Source organism: Drosophila erecta, unplaced genomic scaffold (assembly GCF_003286155.1).
Source record: "Drosophila erecta strain 14021-0224.00,06,07 unplaced genomic scaffold, DereRS2 tig00000152-arrow-arrow-pilon, whole genome shotgun sequence".
In the NCBI taxonomy this organism is placed as follows: Eukaryota; Metazoa; Arthropoda; class Insecta; order Diptera; family Drosophilidae; genus Drosophila; species Drosophila erecta.
In genome coordinates this window covers 1,642,891-1,663,098 of record NW_020825211.1, presented here as the reverse complement: position 1 = coordinate 1,663,098, position 20,208 = coordinate 1,642,891, and the positions used below count along the sequence as shown (strand labels likewise).

Below are 20,208 nucleotides of genomic sequence, written 5' to 3'. Positions count from 1 at the left end.
CACGGCGCTGGCAGTGCGCTTTTATAGACCGCCGGCCAGGCGAAGATGTTCCCACAAATTTCCCATAATGTGCCCACGCTTCTGCCACAATTTCCCACCCAAAGAGAGAATGGCCAACGAGAGGGTAAGTTATGGCGGCGCTCTCTTCGCTTTGCCAGCTGGAAATTTGAAAAGGAATTTCGTTATTTATGGTGCAAGACGAAAGACAAACAAAAGTCAATTCTTTTGTTCAATACAGGCTGAGACTCTTTAATTAATTCGGATGGTCCGCTCACGAATTTAAAATGACGTTGACCCAATTTCGCTTGTATGTACTTGATATACAAATAAGCAAACAAGTCGTTGGCTGGCCGAAATTAAAATGAAATCAACAACAGATTTCAAATCTGCGTAGAAGAAGTGCCCCAAGGTATGCACTAATTTACATTGGGATTCGCCAGTGCCCAGGGCAAAGGCCAAACGATGATGTCAAATTATGTGTAGCATACTTTTGAACACCTCTTTGAAAAGTTATGAACCGTTGAAGATTCCTGTGGCAGCAGCCACAATGTTAATTATAATGCCTGCACTTTCCACAAGTTTATGCATTCCTGAGACAATTTTAAAATTGCTTTACTTGAATGCCTCTTCTGGAGCACAATAATAATCAGTTTGGAAAGCTAGTAGCCGTGGTGTACCTTTTCGTATGTAATGCATTATCACATAACTTACTAATTGATTCAACTCAGTGACTAAAATCGATAGCACACATTTGATTTATGGCATTTATGTGAGTACACGATTTCCTTTTTAATTGTTAGCTTTCCACTAACTTAAGTCATCTGCTGCAAATGTGCAAGCCATTTGGTGCTATCGAATCCAATTTCTGTGCTGAATGCCATCAATTTTAAATATAAAGACCAACTGCAGAAACAACAGCAGCTGGCTAATCAATGAGGTCACACAGGTTGCACATTGCACATTGCACATTGCACTTTCCACTCGTTGCGTTATTTTACAAATTTAATTGCCTTTGTCGATGGTGCGTAGCCGTTTGGGAAATGCATTTGGTGCGAGTGGCGCATTTCCGGGAGCAGAATTCGAATTACAAATAGAAACGAAAATGTGTTGTCAAGCCAAAACAATAGGATATTTGTGGAATTTATTTGCACTATTATTTCGCCTAAAACAGTGCCACACGATGGCAGTGACATGTCTATTTTAGATTGCTCTTTTTCCTCTTTTTTGTTGTATGTGTTCCAGAAAGGCCAGTATTTAATGGCCCACATGGGGTCATCCGAATCCGTCTGGTTGACATACCAATTCAATTTCCCTAATCCTTGTTCAGCTTTTTGGCAAATGCATATGTGCATATTGAATCGTTATTGGATTGCCAGCCAGTTTTGAATGTCCGTTTTTTCTCAAATTGTAGACTAATAGCCAATAATTTGCTGGTGGCACTAAAAGATTTTATTAATTATTCATTACTGATTTCAATTTAGTTAGTAAATGGTAAATGGACATAGAAAACTTAAAGGGAAACGTGGAACGAACTTGCGGGACGTAGAAAGTACTGAAAGAATGTAGAAGAATGTACAAAAGAAGTAGAAACTGGTAGAAGAACGTAGAGCAATGTAAACGCATGTAGAAAGACGTAGCACGTAAACGAATCTGAAGAAGTCAAAGACTCAGAGGCTTCACTTGAATATATAAACATGGGCAATGGATTTAGGTGGACAAAAGTGATGGGCAGGCCATGAAACATTACCAAATCAAGTAGTCGCTGAAATACAATTTCATTTGTGTCTCATTCCCACGAAACCTCAGTTCAATGTAAGCATTCTGTGAGCATAACACAAAACAGACGTAGTATTTTCACCAGTTTGTTAAGCAACTTATATATACAATTTCGTACAACGAGTTATACTTTCAATTTGCCAAACTAGACTTGTTCGTTCGAGAAAAATATTTTGGTAAGTCAACTAAAGCGAATTTTTATGCATTTGTACGCTTAGGCGGGCCGCATGGAATTTGACCTGTTTCTAAAAGTGAACTTTTACGTTTCTAGCAAGGAACTGTACAACAGCCAATCCACGAGATAACTTGAATTTTGTTACCTACTACCATTCCTTTCGGTAAGTTATTGACGAATGTCCAGGGAGGTAATCGCCAATTTATTAACTAGCTTTTACATACATACTGCCCGATCGGATTAACGATGCCCCCTTTGAGGGCCCAAAATGTGACCGTCACCCACAATTCGCTGGTTCAGTGGTCCCGTGCCGAAATCCTCGATTGGTTCAACGAGACGCTCAAATGCAGCCTGACCAATATCGAGCATTTGTGCACCGGAGCAGCCTACTGTAATCTGATGCATATGCTCTTTCCCAAGCTGATCAATTTGAAGCGCGTGAAGTTCTTTCCGAATCAGCAATACGAGTTCGTTGCCAACTTTAAGGAACTTCAGAAGGCCTTCAACAAGGTCAAAGTGATCCCACCCGTGCAGGTGAATAAAGTGATCCATGGCCGTTGTGTAGAGAATTTTGAGTTTGCCGTGTGGTTTCGCCACTTTTTCATGGCCAATTACAACAAGGAAAAGTGCTCGGACTACGATGTACTGGTAGCTCGTGATTACCAGGACATTGGCATGGGATCCTCACGATCGAGCACACCGGTCTCGGCCACCAAAAGTCGTCGTGGCATAGAGATCGTGAAGATATCGCCGAGACGTGATCAAGGCAAGACTGCATTTGAAGATTACCCTGAGGCGCCGCCATTGAAAAGGGAGTCGCAGATGCCAACGGAGAAACGAGATGGTGTCCGTGTTCCCAAAATTGCCAAAATTCCCAAAAAAGGAACGCAACAAGCCAACGTGAACAAAGCGAGCGATGTGAATGTGGTCACTCCGCTAGATCTTCCTGGCAAAGCTGGTGATGCTCGAAAGCCAAGGCAGTCGGCCCGAAGTAGCACCGCAGGATTACCTCCAGCCAATCAACCAGAGCTCCATCGCAGACCTACTAAGTCTCCAATCCGAAAGAATTTAGAAATGCCGCTCATGAATAGCACCACGAGAACCAAACTGTCGGCAACCGCACGGAATGTCACGTATGTAAAGATCCCTCAACTGGATCTAACTGGCATAGCCATCGACACTCCACGTCCCGTGGCGCCAGCCATGAGCATCAAGCCCACCGGAATATCTGGCCGCAACAAGGTTCCAAGCCCCCCAGAAAGACCAGACTCATCTGGGCGAACCTGCAATGAGCGCGTACTTCGCATGGAGACGAATGGAAAGCCCGAGGGTGGCAGCAATCGAATGAAGCAGTCCCAACAGGGGACTGCCAACTGGGAACGGGAGCCCCTCAGTAAGAGGAATCCTGTCAAGCAAGGGATCCGACAGAAGGCGATGGAAACGAAAACCATAAGGATGACTGCCCGGGCGGAAGAACTATTTGCTAAGCTCTCTAGGAACACTGAAGCGGATCACATGCGCCATAATAGCCAGGATTCGAATGACCAGGATGCGAATGACCAGGGTGCGAATGACCAGGGTTGGAATGACCAGGGTGCGAATGACCAGGATTCGAATGACCAGGATAAGAATGACCAGGATGCGAATGGCCAGGGTACGAATGACCAGGGTTGGAATGACCAGGGTGCGAATGACCAGGATAAGAATGACCAGGGTGCGAATGACCAGGATAAGAATGACCAGGATAAGAATGACCAGGGTGCGAATGACCAGCATACGAATGACCAGGGTACGAATAACCTGGGTACGAATGACCAGGTCAATGATGGCCAGGACAAACAGAAGGAGATCTTCAAGTCGTCGGTGTTCTGTTCCAGGCCAGCCTCAATGCCAGGCATCCAAGATGATGGTATTCCGATTGGACTCTCAAAAGAACTAGCCCAAGTCCTGGCGTCCTGCGAACTCACCCACGAGCAGCTCCTTACCGAGGTGTCCCTCCACTGTCGCCTCCAGCTGCTCATTAAAAACACCGACGAGGACAATGATGTGGACGTTGCTGTGCAAACCACTGTGCTGGACGCAGCCAGTGGCACCCAAATGGGAGAAGCCGCTAAACATTTGTAGGCATATGTATGCATTTAAAAATTATCAGTTTTGCCGTCGTTATGCTAAATTCAATTTTTGAAGCGTCAGTGGTTTTGTTTTTCTTTGTTTGGAAATTATAAATTCAAATTTTGTAACCGAAACTTGCGTTTTAATTCAGGGTTCGCCTGTCGTCCGCCAGGTGGAGTCAATGCCATTCACAAACGTTTATTATTTTGATGTTCTATTTGCCAATTGATTCGCCTGTCGTCCGCCAGGTGGAGTATATGCTTTTCACAAACGTTTATTATTTTGATGTTCTATTTTAAATGCTAGTTAAAAACTAGTATTTATTTAAACCAAATTAACTTAAATACTAATGCCAGTCAGTGGTTCTGGAGCAAGCTAAAAATCCAAAAAAGCATACAGTATGTAAGTCAAGCAAGCTTTGACAAGCTGGTCGAAAAAGCTCTAGCCATATGACATTGGCAGTATCAAAAGTCGGTAGATATAATATAAAAAACGGGCAATCGCATCGTGGCCCCAGTTGTTTACCAAGCGTGAACGCAGGCGGAGATTAGTGAACGGAAAGACCAGCCCGGAAGATGGCACTCAAGTTTGCAGCGAACCTGAACTTTTTGTTCACGGAGAGGGCGACGACGATCGCGGAGCGGATTCGTCTGGCCCACCAGAACGGATTCCGAGCGGTAGAGATACCCTATCCCGAGGGCGAGACGAGTGACGTGGTGTCCGCCGTGAAGGAGACGGGAGTGGTGGTCAGTCTGGTGAATCTGGCCTTCGACAAGAGCGACGATCAGCTGCGCTTCGGCTCCACCAGTGTGCCCGGCTCGGAGAAGTTGTTCCGTAGCCAGTTGGACGCCACCATTGACTTTGCCCGCCAGGTAAACTGCGGCAAGATCCATCTCACCGCCGGACTCTTCAAGGGCGGCCAGGAGAGCGACTACACAAAGACGTACACCTCCAATCTGAAGATCGCCGCCGATAGCCTCAGAGCCAGCAAAATGATCGGCGTGATAGAGCCAATTAACAAGTACGCCGTGCCCGGCTACTACATGAACTCGTACTCCAAGGCCGCCGGTATACTGGCCGATGTGGCTGCGGACAACATCCAACTGCTGGCCGATCTCTTCCACCTGCAGCATTTGCACGGCAACGTGTCCAAGACGCTCGAGGAGTACAAGGCCCTCATCGGTCACTTCCAGATCGCCCAGGTGCCGCATCGCCACGAGCCGGACGTTTCAGGCGAGCTGGACTACGGCTTTGTGTTCAAGGCTCTCCAGGACTTCGGCTATGACGGATGGGTGGGCTGCGAGTACAAGCCCAAGACGACCACTGTCGAGGGTTTGGGTTGGGTCTCCAAGCTGGGCTACACGCTGTAATTACCGGATCGCATATGGCACAAGGAACTGCTCTGCATTTATACACATGTATTTACACTTCTTACAAACATAAAGATGGTTTAACCAAACTTCTGAGTTCTATTACATACTTTTTCAAAAGCTCAACGTTTTCAAGGCATTTTCATGGCTTTTTACAATTGATTTAAGAGGTTTGTTCTTTGTGAGCTTAACTATTGCAATATAAAATCCTTTTTTTCCCGTGGAATCGTCATGCTTGCGTGAAAAGGTCATGGAATTGACCTACAGCAAATGTGGAATAAAACAGTAGCTACGAGTAAGCGATTAGATAAGATTAGATAGCGGACAGATTCACGTATCTCATTAGCCGTCACTCTCGCTCCGAATCACCCGCTTGGCATATTCGGCTATGTGGAGCACCCCGTGCTCCGGAGAAGCGATGTGCAGGTTGCTCCCATTGCAGAATTTCGTGTTGATGTACGGATTGTGCAGCTCGGCCACCAACGTGGAGCAGGCCGTCGAGGAGTCCCCTGTGGACTTCAGCATTTTCTAAAACGAATGAAGGTTGTTATTATGTACTACGTATATGGGATTGGAAAGGAGGAAGTGTTTAGATCAAGGTAAGGACTACAATTACTAAAATGTCAAGTCACTTTTCCTGAATTGAATTGAACTATCATGCTAATTGCACTTAACACGAATATAACCACTGACTAAGCTGATAATGCATGCCCTCATTAAAAAGATAGTGTTATTATTTAATATAAAGGGCATTGGCAGAAAACTAAAGCACATAGAAGTCCAACCGCAGAAGCATAAATATAACTAAGCTATAGCTAGCATGACCACCTAATATCTACATTTGTGGCTAGGGAATTCCAAAATACTTACCATCCAGAATTCGTTACCCGGCAGAGCGTTTCCATCCCAAGCGTAGGAGACCACCAGCAGCATTCCGACGTGCTCAGGATCAGTTAGCTTTCGTGCTGGATTGCGCTTGGATATGAGAATCCTGATGCCGTCCTTAGGATGACCGGGAATCTCTACCAGCGATCCGTTGCGTAGACCGCCGCAGTCGGTGATCGAAAACCAGGAGAAATGCACGAGGCCCACGTGATTGAGCCTGTTGCCCAGCGTGCGCATGCGCTGCTCAAAGGTCTCCATGAAGATGCGCTCCTGCTGCGCTGCTGCCTTCCACACGCCCAAACCGAAGCCCACCACATGGATGTACGCCAGCTTTTCCACGCGTTCAGCTCGTGCCTGTGCCTCCAGCAGCAGCATGTCGAAGCTGATGGCGTAGCGCCGCTTCATCACCAGATTATCGAAGACGTCTTGCTTGTTTCTTGATGGTCCAAACCGCTGATTGTCGATGACTGCCTGGCCGTGGATGAGATCCCTCGTGTCATAGAACTCGCGCCACAATCGTCGATAGTCCTCTTCCCGCGTTTCAGCCGGCTCATCCAACGCCATTCCGTATCCCCTTTCGCGCGTATTCTGCTGACGTGCGATGACTATGTCCTGAAACTCCATTAGATTACGCCGCGACAGACGGGCTCCAATCATGCCCACTATAACCCCGGTGCGCTCCAAAGTTTTGGTGTCCAGATCAACGCGACCGCAGTTGGTTCGCTCGCCCTCGTTGACAAACTCCGTGTGGGAGCTCACGGAAAGCAGCGCGGAGAGCTTGATATCGTCGTAGCTGAGCACGTCGGCCAGCACCAGGGGCGCCTTCTCCTCCCGAGTACCCACAGCTTCGAAGCCACTGGCCCCGGTCTCTCCGCTCAGCAGCAGAAACTTGTCGTTCCGTGCAAAGAAGCTGGCGCAGCGCTTTTCCAGCAGGCGATGCACAAGTCCGCAGAGCGATAAATTCCGGTAGATGGGCTTTTCCACCGCATTGCCTGTGCTCGAATGGGTAGTCGATCAGTTGAGAGTGCGAATTAAGCGCGAGAGCTGCTTACCCCAGCGACACTTGTGTTCCAAGTATTGCAGGTAGAGGCTCAATGTCCGTTCATGTATCACTGGATAGGCCGACGCCACCTCCTCGTTCATCCGGCTAATCCGCAAGGGAGATTGCCGACACACTTTGACACTGTTCACGCCGAACTACAGGAGAAAAGTAGTAGTAAGTCCAAGTTGATTGGTGTTACCAAAAAGGAAAACTTCAATACCTCCAGCGGAAAGTCCTCGGAGTTCTTCATCACATGGCCCAAGTTATTGTCTCCGCCGACCGGTTTCTTCACCTGCCGGCAATCCTTCAGCAATTTGCGTCCAAAATCCGTCAGAGGCCGGGAATCCCCGGTGACCGCTGGCCAAACCTGATCCACTTCAGCGCCAAATGTAGACATGGCTCTTGGGGTTTATCTTCTCAATGTGCAAGGGAAGCAACTGGGGTCACCTCTTCGGACAGAAATTCCCCTTATATTTGAAATGAATAGCAATTTCACAATTGTATTTAATTGCATTGTGGTAGAAACTTAGTGGTTGCATTTTGAGTTATTTTTGTTGTGCGAGGCCTATCGATAGTTTTTATTTGATAAATGTTCGCCAGTGATGAGACATGGACACTATCAGCGCCGCATACAAATAAGTATTGTTTTGTTTTCGCCAACTATTAACAGTAAAATTCCTTTCAAAAATGCACTACAGTTGATATGACTTATTGAACAAATTCGTACCCATTTTTAAGAAATTTCGTTGTAGCGATGGAAGCTGCGAAAAAGTGTAAAATGCCGGTTCGGCGATCTGGTAGCACTGCCTTTTAGTGTGACCAATGGTCACTTCGGCATTTCGGGCAAAATAAGCGGCGGGCACACTGTGGATCGGATCCAAGCTGTTTTTGGTCGTCTCGAACTCAAATAAAAAAAGAAACGTAAATCCATCGGAATTAAACGCGATTGTGGAAGGCGCTTCGTTCCTCTCGTAACTTTGCCGTGAATCGATGGTCGGCTTGCGGAAAATCGTAAGGTGGCAGGTGAAACGCGTATTCTCTTCTCGCTCGCACAAACACACCTCCTGCGAGGAACGGAAAGTAACAACAAAAACAACTGAAAGAAGCGGCTAAGGTGCAAGCGAGATGGAGACACCGAGATGGATGCCAGCGGTGGAAAGGAGAACGAAGAGAAGGCAGAAAAATCAAATCCAAATCTAAAGATTCATCCCTTTTTCTGTTTCCTCTCTCTTTCGTCACCTCCTTTTTCCCACTCTCCCCATCAGCTGTGTCTCTGTGTTCTCTTTTCGCCACTGCTCTTTTGATTTTCATTTTTTTATTGTTTGTTTCTGTGCCTTTTTCATACGGCTGTTTAGCCAGCTAACGGTATTCCGTAATAAATGTTATTGTTGTCCGCCCGTTGTGTTGTTGCAAAATATTGCGTGTTTCTCTCCGACCTCTCTCACTCATCATCCTATCTCGCCCCATCCCTGTCTGGCCTGCAGTTTATGCAGGTCCGCAAGCTCGTGATTTATTCTAGATCTCAGCGAAGATAAAGTACGCAAATACACCGCATAAATTGCGAATCGAAGTGTTGAAATGGGCTTGTGAATATATACCATTGCTAATTTCAAAGGCAGTGCCTTTAGTCATTAAACTATTTCATTGCTGTTGGATTTGTTTGCAAAAACCGTCATTAACATAGAGACCTATGTTAATTTTAGGAGTTTGCAACAAAGATCATATATTTCATATTCATGAGTGTAGGCTTGGCATTAAAAAGTTGTATTGTACAAAAAAATAAATTTAAAGGTGAAATGTTTTGGATTTTGCATTTTGTCGTTAAAATTCTTAGTGAAAATATTGCATTTTATTTGAGCTTAGACAGGGTATAGTGTTTGTGTAGCTTTTGCTGGATATACTCATAATTGAGTATAGTTATGTTTTAGGTGTTCCAAATTGTGCCAATAAGATACCTCGGTGTAAATGCCAAATGCCATGCAAAATCACGATTTTTGCAAAGCCCCGCATAAACTCGTGTCTGTGTGTTTGCCACGTTGCTTGTGTGTGTGTGTGTGTGTTGCCGCTCTTCTTTTTTTCCACGCAGCGACATCGCATCGAATTACCTTTGTTTTTGCTGGCAGTTCATGTCTGTGTTTTCTTTCCGGCATTTCGTTTTTATTTCGTGCTCCTTTTTTTGGCGCATTAACGTTTGAGTGAATGTACAAACATCCAAAAATAGCCAATAATAACAATAAGAATGCACTGCCATAGAGAGTAGAGAGTGAGAAACAGAGAGAAAGAGAGTGAGAGATTCGGCAAGAAAGTTAAACAGCTGAGTGTAAAAAAAAGAAAGTTCACGAGATAAACAAACAAATAAAATTACTCCTGCTATAAAAGTACAAATTAATGAGAGACAACAATTATTTCCCTATTATTCATAAACAATCTAAAACCTTTTCGCTAAATCAGTGAAACTTGACAGGAAATCCATAAACATAACATAAATTAAAAAGTCTACCGCCAATGCCCGAGAAGACTACAGTGGAACAACATTAATAACCCAAACAATTACTTAAATCGAATTGAAGCAAATACAAATTCTACCATGTATCGCATCAGTCCAATTGGACGCAAATCAAACTTCCACTCGCGCGAGAAATGTCTGATTGGACTCGTCCTGGTAACGCTGTGCTTCCTCTGCTTCGCGGGCATCTTCCTGCTGCCGGACAACTTCGGCAGCGATCGTGTCCTGCGCGTCTACAAGCACTTCCGAAAGGCCGGTCCGGAGATCTTCATCCCAGCCCCGCCCCTTGCTGCACACGCCTCCCATCGCAGCGAGGATCCGCATTTCATTGGGGATCGCCAGCGTTTGGAGCGAAAGATCCGCGCCGAACTCGGCGACATGCTCGATGAGCCACCGGCTGCAGGCGGCAGAGAGGGCGGACAATTCCAGGTGCTCGCCCAACAGGCTCAGGCACCAGCTCCCGTCGCCGCTCTGGCGGATCAGCCGATGGACCAGGATGAGGGGCACGCCGCCATCCCCGTTCTGGCCGCTCCAGTTCAGGGAGACAATGCCGCCAGTCAGCCCTCATCCCATACACAAAGTTCCGGCCAGCACAACCAGCCACAACTACAACTGCCATTGGGAGGCGGCGGCAATGATCAAGCGCCGGATAGACTGGACACCACACTGGAGGAGCGGCGTCAGAAGGTCAAAGAGGTAGGTGGCTCACAATTGATAACTCAAATACACACCATGGCCGATTTTTAGATCGATCCCATGTGTTCTGTTATAAGTATGATCAAACAGGTTTTATAAACTATAGGTACAGTACCCTAAAATAAGTATGATTAGTACTAGGAGACTTTTGATGTGGATATATAATCTTTTATTGATTATGAGTGCAATGTTATAAATCATACATACTGCCTTGAGGTTATATTGTTATATTGGATAACCAATTTTTTTTTTAAGCCAGCAAATATACATAATTTTCGCGGCGTTATCGCTCTTTTTTTTTTTTTAAAGCTCAGCTGGATTTAGCGTAATTTCCGTTTTTTTTTCTCCGTCATCTTTTTTATGATGCTCTAATTTTGCATTTATATAATTTTTTTTCTGTTTTTTTTTTCCACTTTGACAACGTGGGCAATTATCAGCATTCCGCTATTATACAGCGAATCCCATTCGCACTTCCGCGACAATCTGTTCACACTAATTGTTTGTGGAGACGGCGTCCAGTGCCACAAATGTGCCACAAATGTGCCACGAAAGTTGTTCTTTCTCCCCATGCCACTGGTCTTTGCTGCCAACTCGGTGAAGAGATTTTAAGAAAATGGTTTTTGCGCCACGCATTATATATTAATGTATATATATCGTCATCTTTATCGCATGCCCATTTCCTCGTTGATCCATAGCTGTTGTTATTAAAGAGGCCACAGTTAACTTTTAAATTAGTTTCATACGACTCTCCATAGGGAACCCATTTTCGCCGTCGACTTGTTGCATTTAGAAATTCCATAACCAATTCACAATTCTCTGCGTGTCTAATTTTTTTACTCGGCCTCGCTTTTGTTTCTGTTTGATGATTCCACTGACTCAGAATCCAAAATCTCTATTTCTGGCCCCTCGGACGTTTAATGGAAAACAAAATCTGCTGACCGAATGGCCGACTGACTGACTGACTCCAATCATTAAAATAAGCAGTCAGCGAAAATTACTTCTTCAGAGGGTAGCGACAGCAGAAAATGCTGAATAAAAAATACACACATATGTACATATGTACATATAAAGAATATAAAGTCTAGAATCCAGTATCAAGCTGAATGCCTTCGTCATCAAAGCCACCTTCGCTTTTGTTTTTGCTTTGCCCGGGTTTCACATTATTTCTCGTACTAATTTATTGCTCTCTGAATATGGGGAGAAGTCAGAATTTGCGCTCGGTAACAAGAGGCAAATCAATTGAATTGAAATTCCCTGAGAACAGCACGCGAATCATTGTGATAACTTAACCTATTTTCCCAGTGTGGGTTTTTCTTTTGACCAATTTCAATTCGCATTAAATTGCATTGCAATCGCTATTCGATCGATCGAACGATGAATCTCTACCATCTCTGCCATTCATTTCCAGTTTCGCTGTCAACTTGGTTTCGATCGTAAATAAAATAAAATATTTGCTCTACTGCCCCTGGCTTTTGTGGGATTTGAACCCTCGAATTGATTTGAACTGGATTTTGATTTTATTTTATCTTGGTTTCTCGTTTTCGTATCTTTCTTCTGTGTTTATATACACAAAAAATTAGAGTGAAACCCACTGTTGTCCCAAAAATTTGCTAATTTACGATCAGAGAATATTGTTTAACAGCTGAACAAGTATCTGAAGAGTTTTAAACACCATTCAATTACCATTTTAAGGTGTAAAACAACTGGTTTTAGGATTCCAAAAAACACATCAGATAATACACCCATTTCCAGTCATTACTTAAAAACTTCAATTAGGAAAACTTTCAATTATACTTAACATTTTGTAGCAGTTTAAGCTTCTTAATTTTTTAAAGTGTCACATTGTTATCCCGATTTAACTCTATAAATTCCAAGTTGCGTGCTAATTCGCTCGCATTCCTTTGCCTTTACCATTTATTTGTAAGTTTTACGACAACGGCCTTGGGCTCAAAACCCCCCATAATTGTATATTAGTCCCAACCCCTAAACTGTTAAAATTGAATCAATAAACCTGACGGCGACCGACAGAACCTCACACCAAAGACATATGGTTCTGTAATGGTATTACGAGCAGATGACATGCGACATGCAATGTGGCAATGCAGGAATGGAGCAATGGACAAAACCTGATGGAAATTTCAATTACTACTTAGTTACAGAGTACCACTCATTGCATGGTTGACAGTTTTCCAACGGCACTCAACGAACCATTAAAACACACATTAAAAACCCATCATCAGCTGGACGGTACAATCTGTTCACTGACCATATAGAGTCTTATTATGAATTTATAATCGCAATACACAATTTTCAGGGCTAGTTAAGCATTAAATTCACGTTACAATTGCAATGGATTTGGCCTGTTTAAATAGACACTTACTGATAGAAATTCAAACTCAAATAACTCACGCTATTACATTATACTATATGTATACAGATCAAATTTTTAACTATATTTTGGTATTTATGTGTACAACATTTAAATACGCGACTCATGCACTGCACGAACTATCCTTGACCAAAAAAAGTGAGAATACGAAACGATGCATAGAAATTTCTATTGCCACATTTCTATTCATGCCACCAGTTGCTATTCTTTGGTTCCGAAAAGGGGGGACTGGGGCCTTAAAACAATGTTGACCCATTTGGGTGAGGTCTCTTTGTTAATTTAGTCATTGCGTACATATTTACTTTGAGTACAGCGTGGGGCACAGTGGAATTGGCCTCAAATAAATTGGCCACTTCATTTGATCTTGATTTCTGCTGTTTCTGTAAGGAACGGAAATACTCTTATCAAATGTTATTCATTTAATAATAAAATAGCGGAGTCACGTAAGCATTTAATTAGCTGATTGATTAAAAATTGAGTATTCTCTATATAGGTCGATATCGAATACTAGAACTGAGGTCAGGTAAACCCGCATTTTTATTTTTCTTCGTTGCATTCGCAATCAAATTTTCTACCGATCTGTACAAAAGCTGTACAAAATAGTAATTTTTTGGCTATGCGATCATTTTTGGCCATGTTATATGTATAAGCTTATAAAGAGAACTTGGCCCACTGTTCCGTAACTCTAAACTTTCTGTCTAGTTCATACTACTCCCACATTTTCGGACTCCGCTTTCACCAAAAATCGTGCTGGGCATACAAACCAGCAGCGAATTGGAGAAAAGTATACAAAATATAATATCAGAATAGAAGCAAATGTGTCAATAGACAGACTAACTTCCAACGGTCATTTCGGGGCTTGCCACAATCGGTGGCATTATGCCGCTGAAAGGAAGGAAATAAAGCTGGGTAAAAGTTATTTAGCGAGTCGGGGTGTTCGTGTGTTAGCATGCTGCCATTATCATGTTTATCGAGCGCAACAGTTGCTATTTTTTGCTTTTTTTTATTTTTCGTCGAACATACATTATTGTGTACCAGAAATTATTGAGGACGGCGCCCATGATTTTATCTGCCCTCTGGGGCATTGTAAACGATGATCTATTAGGAATTGTTTTACCTATTTTGCGATTTATGTATTAACGCTTTTCAATATAACATAGATAGTAAACTGTATACTGCCAAAGACTTTTTTCAATTGGTGTTGGGCTCTCATAATGTGGTTTCATAACGAAAATTCTGTTGGTGATTTTAAAACATATGCTGCTCTCCCAGGATGTTTAAAAATAGCTCAAAAATATAGCATTTGAAATCACTTTGCAGAGATTTTAAAACAGTTGATGACAGCAAAAGCGAGTCAGGTCCAAATAAATGCATAAATTCCGCCTGCTTTCAAATAGTTATCAAATAAATCGCTAATGGAAGGCATCGACATCAAGTATTGTTGCATAAACTTGCAATTTTCCCACCTAATGAGTATTCCAATCCACTTTCAGTTAATTGTACGTGTGCCGTAATAATTAGACCCCACTTATAAGGTAGTTCAACTGTGAAGATAAATCACATTATCTCACGAATCACAAGTTTACGCAAGGCAACAAAGCGACAGGTTTCTCAACTCTTCCACAGAGGAGCCAACTTGTACAATTACAACTTGCTTAAGTTTTTTATAAGTGCAGAATCTTTGAGAGTAAACAGACAAAACATTCTGAAAGTTTGAATCAAGATTGAACCCAGGCTGACCTTTCGATTTTCCAGCATTTGTGTGCTGCCAGCAGTAAAGTCTGCAGTTCAGTTCTGGAGAACCTTTCGCCATCATCCGTCGATGTCGACTGAACATTAAGGGAGAGAAATGTTTTTGCTTCGGCTTGTTCCCATTGCCATTTCGTTCCGCTGCAGTTGTTGCTAAGCTCGGCGAAAGCTTCTTCGTAATCGAAAAGCTTTCCGAGCTTACGCACGATTTTTTGGCGCCAAAATACATTGATAAACGGGATTGGTCGTTTGGTTGAAGAAGTGTGTTCTGCATATGTCCTTTGGTTTTAGTAATTTTTGCTCATCTAAAGGATAGATGGTTTCGATGAGATACTATATCTCATATCGCGTATCTTATTCCTAGTTGCATTTTACTGTAGTTGCATGATTGTATTATATATTATGTATGATTAGTAAAAATTTGTATACCCTTTAACATTTTTTTTAAATTTTACATTCATTTGTTGCTTTTCTATTTAACACTTAACTCTGAAACATAAAAGTGATTTCCATTTCCTATTAATACTGTCTCTGCTGTAGAGTACCCCGAATTCTTCAGGTACAATATCTCGCCAGTTTCCTTCGACAGCCCTCGACTTTTCGATGTCTGCTCGTCTCTTCACTCGAAGCAGGCCGAATTCAACCGATTCGCACTCGGCACCCGGTCGTTCGGGCTTCGGTTTCTGTGGGAATTACGGGATGAAGGAGTGTGTGTGTGTGTGGGGAGGCCAAGGGGACACTATAAGCCATACTGTCTGGCTGCTCTGCAGCTGATATATTTTAGCCACCGCCGCTGCTGCTGCTGCTGCTGCTGCTGCTGCTGCTTTTACGCTGCCCTGTGGACTTGGGCTTCTTGTGGTGCCGTTCGGTTGCGGTGCGTTTAATGTCTCGCCTGCGCTGGAAGCGTCAACTCCTTTTTTGGACGCGCCACGCGTCGTATGCGCAATACGTATCACGTATACGCCACCGTAATCGCCACGAACTATTTACGTTCTCTGCCATTTGTTTGTCGGCATCGACGGGCCTACGACAACCCGCGTATTCGCTTATTCGCTTATCCACATGTTTGTGTGTGTTTGTGTGCTTCGGTGTGCGTTCGCCTGTTTGGCCGCCGTTCGTGTTTGTGTTCAAGGCTACACCTGCTGCAGGTGACTGCAGATGCAGTTGCAGCATCCGTTGGCTACTTTACAGCCAGCCGATACGTGGACAGTGGTCGCTCGCTAATTTCAAAGGCTAAATCAAGTTGTCATTATAATAGTTAATAGGTTGGCCAAAAGAATCCACTGTTTAGCTATAAACTTGTAATACTGGTTCAATAGAATTATTATCAACACTTTTAAAACAAATTTTGCGTTCCCATCATACGAACGTTATAAACTTCAGTTAAATTCGGAAGATATATTTATTAATTAGCGAGCGGCTACTGTACTTACACACTCATAAATAAAGTTGCTGTTGTTGTTGTAGTTGTTGCCGTGGCCCAAAGAGGACGAAGGCGAACTTATTGTTTGCTCGGCCATTAATTGTGGGCAGCGCTGGCGAAGCGGAAACGGAAGTGCAATGTGTTGATGACACCATGCTTCATTTTTTTTTCGGTTACCCGTTTTTTATTTGTGTGTGATTACATCGGAAAAACGGGAAAAAAACCTTTAAAGGATAATCCCTAGAATTATAGGCAGAACAATAAAATATCATTTACTGGGTCGTAATAATACCATTATCAGCCTGCGATTTCTGGTTATTAATTAATTCGCAGAATTCCACAATGAAGAAATGCTTAAGCGCGTCACTAACGTATATCCTTGTTGTTATTCTTTTTTGTGGAAGTATTTAAAATTCCAATGAAAGATACAAAAATCTACCTTAGTGAAAGTGTTAAATATTGAATGAAAATATTTGTACCAAATAATCGTTGTTATTCATTCAAGCAAACAAAGAAAATAATTTTGCCTTGCAACACATTCTAGAAATTATGAATTTTAATCAAGCAAAATTCCATTTAAAATTCTGTGACACTGGAAACGTGTACAACAATTTCTGCCCCTAGGGTAATAATAAGAAAAACAGCAGGAAGAAATAAGTAGAATATATCGAGGGAAATGGGGACTTGCTCAGCAGGGTCTAGAAAAAAATATACATATAAATAAGAGCTAAAACTAAATCCAAAAATTCGCGCAGCAGGCAAGAAAAATTCTTCACACGCGCGAAAATTTCGCAGCAGCAGTAAATGAAAAAAAAAAAAAAAATGCAAAGGAAGAGAAAGGGGTTTTTGTGTAACAGAGATAGGTATAGAAAATGTACAAAAATAAAAACACGTTGAAATATTCCACATAAAAATCTCGGTCCTAGCCAAACTCTGCTTGGGTTTTTGCTTGTCGTTTTTGTGTGTGTGGCCACAAGGGGTTACATTTGACTATACATTCTTCCATTTACACTCACACTCTCTCACACACACACACACACACACAGACACATCAGACACCTATATGCACTGCTCACAAACATGCTCACACACAAACGGCTTTCACGCATTGAAAGTAACGCATAATGCGTCATTTTTCACTTGAGCAACATAATAACTTGGCGAAAGACAGCGTAGAAGATGGTGGAATATGTTGGCTAAAATAGCGGTCGCCACTGTGCACAGTAAAAGCCCTTTAATGTGGTTTTAGCTGTTTGCTTTTGTCCAAGCAAATGAAAGGGGTCCAATTAACAGCATGGCCTTCCCTAAAAACTATGATACTCACACTGATTACGCTTATCCACTTAAAGCATAGAGATCAGGATATAATTTAAACATAACTTTTCGAGATACTTTTGATCTCCACTGGCCTTTCACCAATTTCATGTGAAATCCAAATTTTCCACTAGAGGCCGTTTGCCGAGAAGCAAGGATAATTTGTTTTCCCTGCAAAAGGAAGGCATTCAATGCCCCTTTCCCAGCGAAAATGCATATTTAGGCATTGCATTTGGGGCTAAACAAAGGGCATATCATGTTCTTAGCCAACCAACCACGCCTCCTTTGGGCCAAGAAGTGTGTTTGTTTACAGGCAACTCGAGTGCACTTAAGCGGTGATACGAGCGGCAAGAGCGTTGCGAATGGTAAAAAAAAGCAAAAAAAAAAATAAAAATGAAAATGAACATGGAGCAAATGTGTAGAGGATAGCTGAGCCGAGACCCAGACAATCCACTTGATGCTGGCATATGTGTGTGGGATAAAATGGGGAAAACCAGGCAAGCAAGGAGCCACAAACTTTGAGGCAGAGATAACGCGGAATTTGAAGAATTCCCACTCTCATGCTGTCGGTGTCTCTCCAGTCGGTGAATCATAAGCTGTCTGATTCCATTGCGACGACTGCCGTTGACCTGCCCTAACAATTGTCCTACATTTCCCCGCATTTTCCACTGCCAACTAGCAGTCCAGTCCGCCCACCCATTTATTTATTCATTCAGTCACTTTGACACAACTGATTTGATGATAGGGCAAATTTGCATTTATTACTTGTCGCCATTTTATAAACGTGGAAGGAAAATAATCAAATACAAATTTTTATATATTACGTATAGCGCGGAAACTAAGTCATGAACAAAGAAAAAAATATTGTTATAAATAGGGAATGCGAATAGCCTTTTTGAATATGATTCATATATTCACTTAGATTCGGTATATAATCATTATGATTTCACACTCATTTCAATTTCTACTCTAAATAGAATGTAGAACACAATTACTTCCTTATTCCCAATTGAAATAAGTAAATCTAGTAAATGGTGATATAATCAAATCAGATAAATATTTTATAAAAAAATCATGAGCTCTTGTGAATAATAAGTGGGATTCAAAGAAGAAAGAATAATCGGTGTTTTTTAAATGCTGCTCCCAAAAGTTTTTTCTTATTGCTGCGCCACATTTTATGTTTTTTGTTCCCTCTTTCCACTTTCTTTGTGCCTCCTTCTATTTCCCTTAGTTGATTAATAATTCGTTGGGCTTTCCACGCCTTTTCTTGTGTCCAGCCATAATTCTTGTGGCGCCGCCTGTTGGATAAAAACGAAGCAAACACGAACACAACAACAATACGAGAACCCCGAGAAAAACCCAACAAACAAAAAACAACATACAATTTATTGGTCATGCAAAGAGGAGGAGGTACCTTTATACCCTTTTTTTCTACCTGTACTTTTGCGGTGGATTTTATGTATTTTTGTGTTGTTTTTTGCGTTTTTTTTATATCTTTTTTTATTCCTGACAAACTTTTTCTGCCTCGCCATGCATTTTATTTGTGCCTGTTTGTTGGTCCTATAACTGCATTTGAAGGCAAATTGTAAAAATCATTTGCTGACTTTTTGCCGCCAAAGTTTTCCCTCCCCTTTTGCCTCGCTTGTGTGGCAATTTAATTGCAAAGTCTAGTTTTATTCCGTTTTGTTTTTGGGGAAAATTGTCTTTTTGTCGCCAGTCAACTGAATTGATGCCTCTTTTCTGTGGTAAAACTCTATCCCTGGCCAACAGCTTTACATACAGATGTGTCCAAACCAATAGCTGCATCTGCTTGTTCGCTTAACTACATTAGGTAAGAATATTGCACTTTAACTAGCTGCATATGTTAAGATCAATCCCAGTAGAGTTTGGAGGAAGGCTTCACTCGTAGAGAAAGGAATTCATATATAGATATTTTTATGAGTAGCTAAACTGCCTATATTTGGAGCTCTGGCATCGTTATATTGGTTTATCTCCGCTGCTAGATGGCTTCTGCCAAAGTCAGATGTGGCCAACACAGACAATCCATTTTGTCAGCCAACAATTGATGCAGAATGCGGTTTTTCTTTCCTTGTGGTTTGGATTCCCCTTATTTTTTTTCTGATTTCTCTCGTTGGTGAGGGTGCAATTCTAAAGGCTGAGCTGAGGGTGGCAAAATTGGAATGGACAGCCGAAAAAGCAATTAGGCGAAAGGGTTGCAGCGGAAAAGCATACAATTCATACAAATTACCAAACAGAAAGTGCAACAGAGATCGGAAGATACACATTATAAAATAAAAAATAAAAAATTCCTTGTGCATGAAAACAGTTACGCATTAATACAAAATTGATATTTCCCCGGCAGTATACATTTTTCAAGAAGGAAAATACATCAAGGGCGACATAAGACCCATCGGTATGCCAAATTTTCCGTATGCAACTCAATGCAAGCTCTCACACACAGACACGTGCGAGAAATAGGAACATGGGGAGGCACATAAAAGTATGCTAAATTATTTCTTCGTCAGGACAACATACATATATGTCAAACCTCCTGACGCAGCACAGCACCTGAATAAAAGGACTGTGGAGCAGGTGGGGCATGGTACTGGGCTCCTGCTGAAGGCTCCTCTTTATGGAGGGTAAAACGGGGCACTAAACATGTCCTGGCAAGCTGCCATCTCCCTTTATTGCTAGCCCCCTCCCCTCTGCGAAAGGACTAGGGAATCGCATTCTGCATCTGCCGATCCTTCGGCTGTCTCCTCCCTCGGCTG

General features: G+C 42.6%; 4 protein-coding genes across 22 annotated transcripts in view; 3 read left to right on the top strand and 1 right to left on the bottom strand.

The window, feature by feature from the left end:
- Nucleotides 1–2,196: 2,196 nt before the first annotated feature.
- On the top strand, nt 2,197–4,075 carry LOC6551456 (microtubule-associated protein RP/EB family member 1). The gene has a single exon (XM_001977211.2). The coding sequence runs from the start codon at nt 2,198–2,200 to the stop codon at nt 4,073–4,075; it is 1,878 nt and encodes a 625-aa protein (XP_001977247.1). The 5' UTR covers nt 2,197.
- A 389-nt stretch (nt 4,076–4,464) lies between these two features.
- LOC6551457 (putative hydroxypyruvate isomerase) lies at nt 4,465–5,522 on the top strand. The gene has a single exon (XM_001977212.3). The coding sequence runs from the start codon at nt 4,639–4,641 to the stop codon at nt 5,431–5,433; it is 795 nt and encodes a 264-aa protein (XP_001977248.1). The 5' UTR covers nt 4,465–4,638; the 3' UTR covers nt 5,434–5,522.
- A 51-nt stretch (nt 5,523–5,573) lies between these two features.
- Nucleotides 5,574–7,941, bottom strand: LOC6551458. Its single transcript, XM_001977213.3, has 4 exons — nt 7,581–7,941; nt 7,371–7,515; nt 6,304–7,310; nt 5,574–5,961 (listed from the first exon to the last, which is right to left on the bottom strand). The coding sequence occupies exons 1-4, from the start codon at nt 7,755–7,757 to the stop codon at nt 5,776–5,778; spliced, it is 1,515 nt and encodes a 504-aa protein (XP_001977249.1). The 5' UTR covers nt 7,758–7,941; the 3' UTR covers nt 5,574–5,775.
- Nucleotides 7,942–8,168: 227 nt separating this feature from the next.
- Nucleotides 8,169–20,208, top strand: part of LOC6551461 (mannosyl-oligosaccharide alpha-1,2-mannosidase IA) — a 50,101-nt gene continuing 38,061 nt past the window's right edge. Inside the window, exons 1-3 of one of the 19 annotated variants that reach the window (XM_026982647.1) lie at nt 8,169–8,371; nt 8,716–8,725; nt 9,812–10,562. In XM_026982647.1, the coding sequence (XP_026838448.1) occupies nt 9,948–10,562 (615 nt within the window). In that variant the 5' untranslated portion in view covers nt 8,169–8,371; nt 8,716–8,725; nt 9,812–9,947. Of the gene's footprint in view, nt 8,475–8,715; nt 8,726–8,844; nt 8,897–9,556; nt 10,563–20,208 lie in introns of those variants that run through there. The other 18 variants (XM_026982641.1, XM_026982650.1, XM_026982642.1 and 15 more) reach the window with 18 other exon arrangements.